Genomic DNA, 12,203 nt, shown 5'->3' on the forward strand with positions numbered 1-12,203 from the left:
TCTGTTGCCTTGATTTTCCTTTCTTGCTATGACATAACTTTTACTATAAATAAATTAACTTGCATAACTTTCTGATCATTCACTAGCTCTGGCATCAATTTAATCACAAAAAGGAAAAGTATATTCTGCAAAATGAATTCCTCTGATGAGATGGAGTTAGTCTTGCACATTTCTTTCCAACATTTTGGCTAGGCATGTACCTGCCTCACATACTTAATAAACAGAAGATTATTTTCCAGAATTCCACAGAGTAATTTTTGCCGTTAAACACTAAAAAAGAAAAAGAAAAAAAATCAATGATTCACTATTAAAAGACTTTAATTATTTGGAACACTAACATCAAGAAAGTTTACTTGAAAATGTTTCTTTCCACTTTAGTCCATCTTCAAAACTGTTACACTATATTCCACTGACTAGTATTACAAATTAAGTTGACATGTTTCCTCATACAGAACTACAGTAAATTGTTTCACAAGGTGTTTGGAAAAAAAAAAAAAGAAAGAATTCCCTCTTCTTTTATGATGAAACAGAAGCTTACCTTTAAAGTAACAAGAACAATCATTATAGAGCTAAATATACTTGACATATTTAACCTCATAAATAAATAAGTATATACAAGGGAGGTTACAGCATGTCAACTACAAAGTAGAAGCTTTACATTGTAGAACTGAGAGTATTCAAGAGCATCTAACTGACACAGACAGTTTAAGATTACTACATGGTAGTAAAAAAAAGAAAAATCTTAATTCAGCAACAATATAGGTAGCTGTACATTAAACTGACAGGTTACAGCTCAGCTTCAGTCTGGATACTGTGTTTTTATTTATTTATTTATATTTTACTAATCTATTATGTTTTATTATTCCTCATTTTTTCAGGAATGTTTGGTTTTCCTTCTCTTCACTTCTGAACACCTCAATCAGGTAGAAATCTCACAGTAAGCTGCTATGTCAACACTATTATCTACAGTAGTTAAGCAAGTGGAATGATATATAAATCCAATAAATGCTTGTACATAATCTCTCCCTACATTATTTCCCTTTGTAAAGATATCAGACGACATTCAACACTATTAATAATTACATTTTAAGTGAATAAGGTTGACTTTCATTCATACCACCGTGTAAGTATTTGCAGTTAGGAGAGTGAGGTTTCATAAAGGTACATGTAAAAACAACAGTGTTTCTGGACAGAATAAAGTTAGGACATACTCCTCCTGTGAGGTGTTTGCAGCCAGGGAATATACTCCATTTGTGCGGTCACAGCATTAAATGATCTCTGCACACAAAATTGTGTGCAAAGAGCAGAGAAAGGCACAAATCCACATCCCTAATCATTGAGCATCCACCTGCTTGGCAACTGAAAATCTCACAGCACAGCTTTCTGATCACCTTCTGAATATAGCTAATTAAATATTTGGCTAAAAATACTTGGTAAAAAAAAGTCTTTTTTTTTTTCAAAAAAAAAAAAAAGAAAATTTCCTTTAGGAGACGTTCTCCTCTGAAAACATTATTTGATAACACTGTTGATGTTTTGGCCCATGCTTTCATAGATGTGTGCAGTAGAAGTTTTTATAAGAGCTGGCAAGGGTCTTCATGTACTTTTGGGAGACATGGTCACAAGCTAACATATCACAGATTTATAGAGCTTAGAACAAGTAAGCATTGTATGCTCTTGTCTGTTGTATGCACACACAGAACTCAGTGTAGCCATGAACACAGTATAGCTATGTGAAATTCCTTCATGTTGCCTGAACACTGTTTAAACTGTGCCTCCAACAACCTCAATCAAGTCAACCAATGGGGGGCAGAAGAGGGATACTGGTACTGATACTGATAATGTTATGTGCCCAGAAAGATGTTATTTATTTATTATTGGTAAATGTAGTCCGGGTTATACTAACGTTGGAGGTGTCTATACATACAGCATATCTGAAATACAGAAACTGATGAATGAATATGTGGGCTTACAAAGTATTAATCTTGTACTTGAGTTTTAGCACCATTCATCATTCTTAGATTGTAGTAGACATTATTTCCTCTGTAATATTGACTGTGTTCATTATTATAAAAGTATGTGTGGAGAGAGATCTAGGTATATACCTATATATTTATATATAGTTGAATGTTTTCTATTTTGTTTAGCAAAAAATAACATTAAAGATGACTGCACACACTGATGCAGGCATTCTAAAACGTGTTGCAATGGGAGATGCCTCTTTTCATACATACTGTTCAATAAACTTTGAAACATAACTTTGTGTAAACTTTGGATTTACCTATGTACTTGTTCTGCACCAATGCAAATGATACCCAACACTGTATGTTTCCATAGATATCAACAGGCTTAAAATTTGCAAAAGAGTTACTAGCAACCTGCAGGTCCTTCTTAGTCTAGGTAATAAAAATGTTTCTATGTACTTTGTTACAAAATAGCCTAAACTTACAGCACATACAGTTTTGGTAAGCAAGATTTGCATGATTAGGTCTATTTAGTCAAAAATGTTTTAAAAAAAACATTTAACCCTGGTGTTAGGGCTTTATTTGTTTACAAAAAACAAAACAAAACAAAAAACAAAACAAAACAAAAAAAAGGAACAGGCAGCATTAGACAGTCAAGAAGCAAGAATCTAACAGGTATCATAGGGAACATCCATATTCTTCAAAAGAAATAGAACACCAGTAAACTGTTTGGTAAGACCCTGTCTGTATTGCATGACGTTTGCTATTTTCTCCAGGAGTCAAGACTTGCTTCTGTTCAAACTATATAATTTAGAGTTATGCTTGTGGCTCTTCTTCTGTCTTAAAAAAATATTTACACAGGATTACAATTAGCTGTCCAGGTATCATGTTGGCTGGCACATATTTTAAAACAGCTCTGTATATTGATGGAAAATTGTCTTTTTCTACAACAGTAAAAAGGTAGAAAAATTGGTCCACAAATGGAAGCTGTTAATGGGATAGCATTATAAACTGAGAAAAAATACTAGGCAGGTCACATTGTAAAACATCCAGTATTCTCAATTCCAGACAGATTTTTGGCTTCATTTGGTTCAAAAAATTCAGAAGTCCAGCTAAAACTTTGTGCTGTGACTAAATGTGTCAGACATGATGATATTTTTATAGAAGTTGTCAGAGTGAGGATTGCAGTATCCCTTGACCTTGTCAATAACTTGATGGACAGGGATGATGGACGTCTGTTCTCCATCCTCTTGGGCAAATTTTGAAGATGATTGGTCAATAAAAATATTCTCTAGAAAGAGGAAAAAGCAACAAAATGAAGTTAGGGCTTCTTAAGCAAACTCATAATTTAAGAGGTGTGTCACTCCCACATAGGTATGCCTTCAATTGTCACTACTGCTGAATGAAATTACTGCCCTAAAAGTCAGCAAGGAACTTTTTTGTTTTGCTTTTTTTTTTTGTTTGTTTGTTTGGCATTGCTTCTTCTGAATTCTTTTCCAATACCTGGTTTTGTGAGCAGGCCTCTCAGGTCTCTCTTAAAATTATTCCAATGTTGTTTTGCCTAAAGTGCTGCTGACTTCTACTGTTCTTTAATATATTAAATTAGTATTGATGCTATGAATCTCACAAAACACTGTTAAGGAAGTGACTTCCATAACATCTGGTAAATAGCATTGCATAATAAAGTAGTGGAAAATGACAGTAAATGGATTTAATCATTTCAGAAGTTATAAGCACAGGAATAATCATGGAATGTAACATATGACCTGCATCTTAAATCAGATAACCAGAACCCAAACTGGCCTAAAGCTTGCACTTGCATAGCATAATTTTGTCTTTACCATAAAAGAGGAGAGTACAGACTGAAAAACTCTGATTGCTGGATGAAAAGATGCAGGAAAAAAAAAAAAAAAGCATCCTTTCATAATTCATGTGCTGTATGCCAAGGCTGGATTTAAGAGAGAAAGGAGTAAGGCAATTCCCAGCACATCTGGGAAAGTCTGCTTCAGAGGCTAACATAATTGCTGTTCAGAGAACGGTCAGTAGGTAGAGCTCATGTAGTGAGCAATGAGAAACAGAGAGCCTGTATCTCATTTTGTCAAGAACACTGTCTTAATGAGTTTTCTTATCTCTTCCACTGTAGTGAGTACAGTTGGAGTTAACTCTTGACCCAGGCAAGGTTTGGACCATCACAAGCTGATACTAAGATGGAGGATCCTGTTCAGCAATGTTTCCTACAAGTGTCATTTTTGATGGCTGTTTACCAGAGCTTAGTAAAATCACCCTCAAAAATTCCTTGGTAAAGGATTGTTTAAAAACAGCATATGATTTCAAATATGATTTCATACAAAGCTTGTTTCTTGTAGAAATAAATTATTAATAAATAATAAACAGAAAAGTAACCCACCCTTGCAGAAGTCATGATATAAAGCCATAAAAGAGACTTACAATAAAATGTGTTGCATGAAGGAGAAATGGATTGCAGAGAAAGAAATCAAAACATTTTCACTCATTGAAACATTTCACTCATTTCACTCATGAAAAAAGAATCAGGCGTGTTCAGGCATATCAGAATGATTTTTTCAAAGCACGCAAGAATGTCCACGAATTGCAGCAAATAACTCCATGTCCCATAGCAAAATTCTGTGCCTTTCAAATGCATGTATTTACTAGCCAATGGTATTACATTTTGAAGTTTTTCTACATATTGAATATCTTATTAAAAAGATGAAAAATTATTTCTTAGTCTTTAGGGAAAGTTTGTAAATTCCTTGCAAATAAGCACTTCCCCCCTACCCCCCAAGACATCACTACATTGTTAAACACTTGCTACATCCTCATGAAATTTGCTTGCATGGGAATTATGTAAATCCTTTGAAACCAGTGTTTTTGTTATTTATTTATTTATTTAAATCTGAATGGGCTTCAAATCAAAGTACAGGGTTAAAGTCCTGTTTCACTGAAGTACACAGGAGTTGTATCACCAAATTTTGTGCAGAACTAATCAAAACTTCCAATCCATGGAAGTATTATATATGGTATTTAAGTACTATCTACAACAAGTTTGCATAAGTCTCATAGACGGCAGTGCCACAAGATGATAAAGTGGTTTCTTTTGTCCACCACAAGTGTCCTAACAGGTGCTTTCCACATTCAAATATCTGTTTGCAGCACAGCTTTCAGACACCCATAGTTTGTCATTTGCATTTATTTTGGGTGACTGGATATGAAAAAATGGCTTCTAGTCATTCTAAATTCTAGCTTATAATTCCTACAATAGCTTTTTTAAATATTCGTTTTTTTCCTAGGACTATATTATATTGTTTTTGCTTTTTAACATATGATTTACATAAGGTTCTTCAGTGTTTAGCCACCTTTCCCTGAATACAGTACACAGGCATTAATGTTAGGACATGGTCTGTTTTCCAAAATGGCATTTTCCAAACGCTTCATGCCCCATGCAGATTGCAGACACCCAGAGTTTGAAGCACGCTTACCCTTTGATTCAGCATCAATGGCGCAAGATGCAGTAGTGAGAAACAAGCAGCATTTCTGATTAGCAAAGTCCTTTGTGCCAATTAGGACATCATGCAAATGGTATCCCTCCACCCTGTTCAAACCATGCATTTGACAAAAGCAATTCTCACTTTACCTGTAATGCTCCACCACTGATGAGGAAAGGGCCTTAGAAGACATTATCTATACCACAAACACATGAATGCCTTTGTCAATTCCAGGGAGCACATTATAACCATATTAACAAGAGCTGCCAAGACATGTAGCTATTACACTATTTACCTGTAAATTAGCTAAGACATCAAACTCAGAGATTTAGCTGTATTAAAAATGAGAACCGTGTACCTTTTTTTTGCTATTACTGCAAAACTGTGAGAAGATATGTCAATATTTAAAAGCCTAACTATAGTAAAAATTCCTTTGGAGTATCACAACAAAATGCTTATTTTCAGAGTTCAGAGCAGAATGTAATAAAATTAAACAAATATTGAGAAAGCTGGTATTCCCTTAATGTCCACTAAATGATCATATTACAAGCCATGATTACATTACCAACTATAATCCCCTTTAGGAAATAATTTGCGCATGAGATTAAGCTCACCACTTTTGAAGAAAGTAAATGAACATGTTCCTAACTGTAAGCTTCTTTTAACTTAATTCTTCTTATCTGGAACTGCTTCCTTGTTTTGCTTCAAAACTGCTTTGCAAAAACTCCAGCATGAAGTTGCTTCAGTCATCAGACTGATTAAAACTTCTGAGTCCAATAAAAACATTTAAGCATATTTTTATCTTTAGCCACAATGCCAAAGGCCAGATTGATCTACCATAAATACAAATGGGAAAGAACTCTGCTGGCAAAACTGTGAATGCTCTACAGTGGCAAGGGTATGATGCTCACCTCCACTATCATAACAGACAGATCTACAGGAATGACCAAGGTAAGGAATGTGACCTGCTGCTACTAAATTAATAGTAGGGAATTCTAGAGAAAAAATGTTGTGTGCCTAACTGGAACAGGAAATGATCATCAATAAAAATAGGAAGGTATTTCCTGGAAAGTATTCTACACAACAAAAAATGAGACCTTGGGGACTTCCAGTAAATTCATAAAATTCATATTCAAAATAAAGCTTCCAAAAAGTATTTTAAAACAAGAAAATACATCTCTTTAGGTTAAATATGTTTGTAGATTTTATTTCTGCTATATTTTAGAAGAAGATTCTGTGATAATGTTATAAGACTTTATACAGTATGAAAACATGAGTTAAATACTCAGTAACAAAAAAATCTGAACAATACTTCATAAGCTATTTAAGTGGCTTTCTGAAATATTAACTGACATATAAGCAAACAGGTTTGCAAATTGTTCCAGCTCCTCTCTTTTTGAATTTGTTTAAACTGTTCTTAAAATAAGCACATTTTTGCAGCATGAGTGGAATACTGATGATGTCTTTTATTACATACACTACTAACATCTAAATAGATAGACAGTAAATACAGCATACTATTTGTAGAAGGAAAAAAACAGTGCGTACTCTGGGACCACAGTATCAATTTCCAAGTAATTCCTGTTTGTCTCTCTACCCATAAATGTGTTACAGTGAAATGGAAGCAGTTTTGCTGAGTGAATCAACTGTGAGGACTTGGATTTGGAAGACCTGATTCCTATTTCCAACTCTGCTGCTAGCTTGCACGTTACCTTGGGCAACAAATGTCATCCCTCTGTGCTTTGGTCACTATATGTTTACAACGGGAAAATAAAATGTACCTTCTTTTATTTGAAAAGGTGAAAGTGCTATTGAAAAAACTTTCATCACACCTAGTTGTTTTGTATGGGAACATACCTAGATCAGAACTATACATTGGATATTAGGTTAAGATTATTAAACAGTGACATATATATATTAAAAACCCAGTAACTACATATATATTTTTTTTCATATTAACCTTTGGGTATAAGTCTGTAGTGTACCTTAACACAAAAGTACATATTCACAGATGTACTGGGTTACAGTACAAGAACTCACCTGTATGGCTGCTTCGTTTGCAATATGTATTTGTTGTAGATTTTGATTTGGATGTTAAGTAGGTTGAATTGGAGCCAATGGAACTAGAGGATAGGGATTTCCCAAGATTATCAGAACTCTTCTTTATAATATTGGTTGCTGTCTTGCTCCAATCTAAAAATGATTGAAAAAATTTACATAAAAAATTACTATTGGCAATTGTACTAAATACCTAATTTATTCAGTTATGAACGTTTCAAGTATCAGATGCATTGCTTGATGTTGCTTACAACAAATGACCTATCCTTTTTCTGTCAGCCTCTTTGATTCTTAAGAAATAAACTAAATATTACAACTTGATTAACTTGGCTGCTTACTACAGTTACTATTTAAGACCAGTAGTTAAAATTGGCAGCCCTGTTTTTAACACTCCAACAATCATTTTGTTGGATGGCAGAACTGTAAGTAAGACTCAGATTTCCAGGAAGCATGAGAGCAGTGAAGATATGTAACAGCATGAGGATGCCAAAGGTTCATGACCTGAACAGAGAAATCCAAAGCGATTTCCAATAGGAAAGGTAGGAACAGAAGCATTTACAGAGATCTTTTCATTTGAGGGCTTCATCTGCTGATGTAGATAATACATACTAGTGGATTTGCACTTGCTGTTATAGGGTTAGCATATTGTTGCACTATGAATAACGATGAATGATAATGGTTATTCAGTAGTTCATATTTGAATAATTTTGTCAGAACCATCAACACAATAGGCTCTTATATTGGAATAATTTCTAAAACTAAATTAAATAATTAAGACCAATAAACTTACTGAGGAAAACTGACACTGAAAATCTCATCACATGTTTACCAATACCAGTATCCTCCAGAATAAATTTATTTAACTATTGTATCATATACTTGTGGGTACGTACAGGCAGTTTCACACAGTGGTCTTACTGCTGTTACCATTCTAATTCACAGTACTACAGTGAAAATCACAAAATGGATGAGACGTCCCAACCAAAGACATGTTGCTTTAGCCTCGTCTTAAATCAAGACAAAGATTTTACCCTAAATCATTGCTATAGGTTACTGTTTCTCTGATCTAGATATGACAGCGTTGCAAGGCTTTGGTTTGTTTCTTGCTTTGCTTGATCATAACATGCCCTAAAGTTCACTTCAATCAGATAAATATGCAAGATTACTTTTGTCTTATGCTTCACTGTTCTGCCTGCAGACTGTGTCAGGTTCACAAAGAATAAAACCAGCCAGTGGTGAAGCGTTGGTTAACACTTGCTGTAATGACACCACATTAAATACATCACTGACATATTTGAATCCTTCAAGTTTTTGTTTCTATCATCCCCACAAGCTGCCCAACAGCAGCATAAAAATCTGGAAATAATTTGATTCATCTGTGTTTTCCAGTTCAGGAGTTAGAGCATGAACCACATGGAAACTGAACGTATGAAATAATTTGGATGCCCGTTCAGAATGAATATGTTTTTCCTAATTTGTATTAACTCTTTGAAATCATGAGTCAGATTTTCTTACTGTAAAGTGAAAGCATAAATATTTCATAGTTTACAATGAGAATGAATCCCCTAAACAAAACAGAACAAGACAAAGCAAACTTCTTGATTGCAAAGCAGTTGCTTAAAACCTTGAAGCAATCCTTGGATGCCAAGACAGAAAGGGCACAAAAGTATTTGGAACACAGCTATAATCCAGGATAGGCTGTTTTACCTCAGTAAGCAATGAGCTTATGCCACTTTACATCACCTGTGGAGATGAACCCCAGTCATTGGGCAGGAATCATACGAACAAGAATTACATGATCCATAATCATTATATGTATAGTAGCAAAGCATGATCAAGTTGCCTAAACACAGGAGTCTAACGCCATCTGAGATGGCCAAAGGTACAGGAGACTATATACAGTGACCCACTCTGAGGTGTCCAAACCAACTGTAGAAGTACTCTACGTCCATACAGATAAAGCTGAACATCACTTCTGAAACCTAATCAGGCTTCTGCTAAAAGAAGACTAAGGCAAAAGACCTCAGGGTATTTCTATCTGCTTTTTAAGAACTGATCCTACATCAACCTAATAGTGAAGAATTTAGTCAACATAATTTAGTCAGCAGGAGAAAAGCCATAAGATTGGTTTTGAATGACAGAATTTGAATATCTGGACATTTTTATTTATTTATTTATATATATATATATATTTAAGGCTCCAAACGGCCTTCCAAAACCACGTGTATAGCACTACAAAATTCACCAGCTGCCTTCAGTGGAAAACTGAAAGAAGATCTGAGACTTTTTATGAAGTGATGTTTGAAAAGTCCCTTGGCAATTGCTATTGCTAAAGTGAAGTGATAGCCTATGATTAATCAATTTTTCCACATCTCTGGCTTACATTATATTATATTAGAAATAGTGTAGCAGGCTGATAACCTGGACTTTCCAGTCTACTGCAGCAAATAAGGAGGGGAGTTGTAACTTGTTTTTACCTGAATTGTCTGCCAGTCGAAATCTGCCACAACAGAGGTGTCTCCTCCATTGTTTCTGCACATTTTCTTTCATGGCACAATGGAATACAAATATAAATAAACCTATGACAAAAGAAAATAAAACATATATTTTAAATATATAAACAGATTGACTAAAGTCTGGTAACAAAAGACTATGAAGTACAAGCAAAGAAAAATCATGTCTAAGTTTTCTTATTGTCATCTATCCATATGCCTCATTTAATAGATAGGAAAAGAAATTATAGCTTTCCCCTCCTCAATCTGCTATACATATGTCTGGGATATCAGAAGAGAGAGAAGAGAGCCCATTTATTGACATTGCTGCTTCACATCCAGCTCAGTGTGGTTATTCTACTTTTTTAGCTTAGATGGAAATCATTAAAAGCTTTTGGTTTTGAACCAAATGGAAATTTTGCACCCAACAGGACATTGCAGCCAGACTGCAGGGTAAGCACAGACAATATTTTGTTAGCCAGAAGTTATTTTATCTCCTGTTCTATACCCACAGAATTATGGGCTGTGTTCTTTCAAAACCTGAAGATTTGAAATTGACACTAAAGGGTGCCAAACAAACAAACAAACAAACACCACTTGGATTTATGTTCATCACATGCATGTACTTGAAATGACTATGAAAATGGTAAAAATATGCCCATAAGTACTAATTAGGTGTCCAGATAGTTCTTTTCTTCAAAGAAAATTGCCTGGTTTGTGCATGTAATTACAATAAAAGTGTTTAAGAATGTTTTTGTAGATTTTTTATGCAATCGTATAATCTCTATTTTCAGAACAGAAGATGGGCATCTAATATGTGATAACAAAGGCTTTGGTGGGGTGTATGGTACAATTTCATCATCCTACAGAGATACTTTGGAGCTAAATATAGCAATTGGACATTTCATGTGCTCTTGGCACTTCCCAGGCAGGCAACAGCTGTGGAATCTTCCGTCCTTCCCGGGCCTGGCCTATTCTTGTTCTACTCTTATTCCCTGGGAGACAGCCAACCCGAGGCTGAACACCTGATGGCAAATGTTACCACCAAATCCCTCATGATTATATCTTAAACATGAATAAATATTACATAATGTAGGCAAATGTGGTTGTGACATCCTCTAAGACTGTTCAAGATGAATAGCTCCATACGCTAATGCCTGCTATGTTTCAACTGGTAGAATGCAATGGCAGGGTATAGCCTGGAAAAACTGATCTAGAGCATAAAATTATCCTCTCTTCTCCAAAGTGCTGAGGTATAATTTTACATGAATGCTGGTCATTGAATGGCACTTGTATTTGCTTATGGCACTCAGTCCAGGCTGAGACCACCGAGGTCAGAGAAACAAAACAGCTAACTTCATTAACTTTAGAAGGTTGTGTAAAGGTTGTGTAATGAAACACTTTTTTTTTTTTTTTTCCAAGAGCTGGTGGGAGAAAAAAAAAAAAAAAAAGAGAAAGAGAAGCACAATTTAAGGAAGGCAAACATACCTTAATGCATACCATATGCAAGCTCTGTTCAATTCTGGTTACTGTGTTTGCATTTAGTAAAATAGTTCGGTTTGTGCTTCACTTTTAACACAGAGTAATTCCAGTGCAATCACTAGCAGCTTTTACTTGCTGAGAGGTATGCAATTGTTTGTGCTGTAAGTACCTCCTAGGACTTCTGTGCTGCTACAAACTTACTAAATTGATGCTTAATTAAATTGAGGTGAATGTTTGGAACATTTTGAATGGTTAAAAAAGAAAATGTCTATGTCTAATGTATTACAAAATGAATGCATAGTGTTAAATACTTTGTCTTTGCCCTGTCTGGGCTTGGTTTCTGATTTTTTTTTCTCTGTATTTCATTTTTCATTAAGTTCACAATGTGCTTTAGTAACACAACTTTGGTTTTGTTTCCCATAGTCAAATCAGACCCTAGGCTTGGCTCTAGCTTGGCTCTGACTTGAAAGTATTTGGCTTGCCCAGGCATATATATGAAATGAAGAGCCAAAAAACAAATGTTCCCAGATTTTTTACTTTGAGTGTCAAAGAGAGAAAAAATCATTTCCTTTGTAGATGCAATAGCAAAGTATAGTAATACCAGTAGTTGGTGCAATTTACTTTTTCATTGCCAGTGTGTAGAAAAATAGGTTTACAGAGGCTGCTGGTGTAGCTTAAAACACTGGTGCAGCTTTCACAAACTCAAG

General features: G+C 34.8%; 1 protein-coding gene across 8 annotated transcripts in view; it reads right to left on the reverse strand.

Moving 5' to 3' along the window:
* Nucleotides 1-300: 300 nt before the first annotated feature.
* ADGRG6 (adhesion G protein-coupled receptor G6) overlaps nt 301-12,203 on the reverse strand; it is a 121,204-nt gene continuing 109,301 nt past the window's right edge. For 5 of the 8 annotated variants that reach the window (XM_080588072.1, XM_080588073.1, XM_080588059.1 and 2 more), the window contains 3 exons: nt 10,000-10,101; nt 7,505-7,657; nt 301-3,252 (listed from right to left, as the gene is read on the reverse strand). In XM_080588072.1, the coding sequence (XP_080444198.1) occupies nt 3,074-3,252; nt 7,505-7,657; nt 10,000-10,101 (434 nt within the window). In that variant the 3' untranslated portion in view covers nt 301-3,073. Of the gene's footprint in view, nt 3,253-5,613; nt 5,661-7,504; nt 7,658-9,999; nt 10,102-12,203 lie in introns of all 8 variants that reach the window. The other 3 variants (XM_080588060.1, XM_080588058.1, XM_080588061.1) reach the window with 1 other exon arrangement.

Source organism: Anser brachyrhynchus, assembly GCF_964034855.1.
Source record: "Anser brachyrhynchus genome assembly, chromosome: 3".
NCBI classification, from domain to species: Eukaryota; Metazoa; Chordata; class Aves; order Anseriformes; family Anatidae; genus Anser; species Anser brachyrhynchus.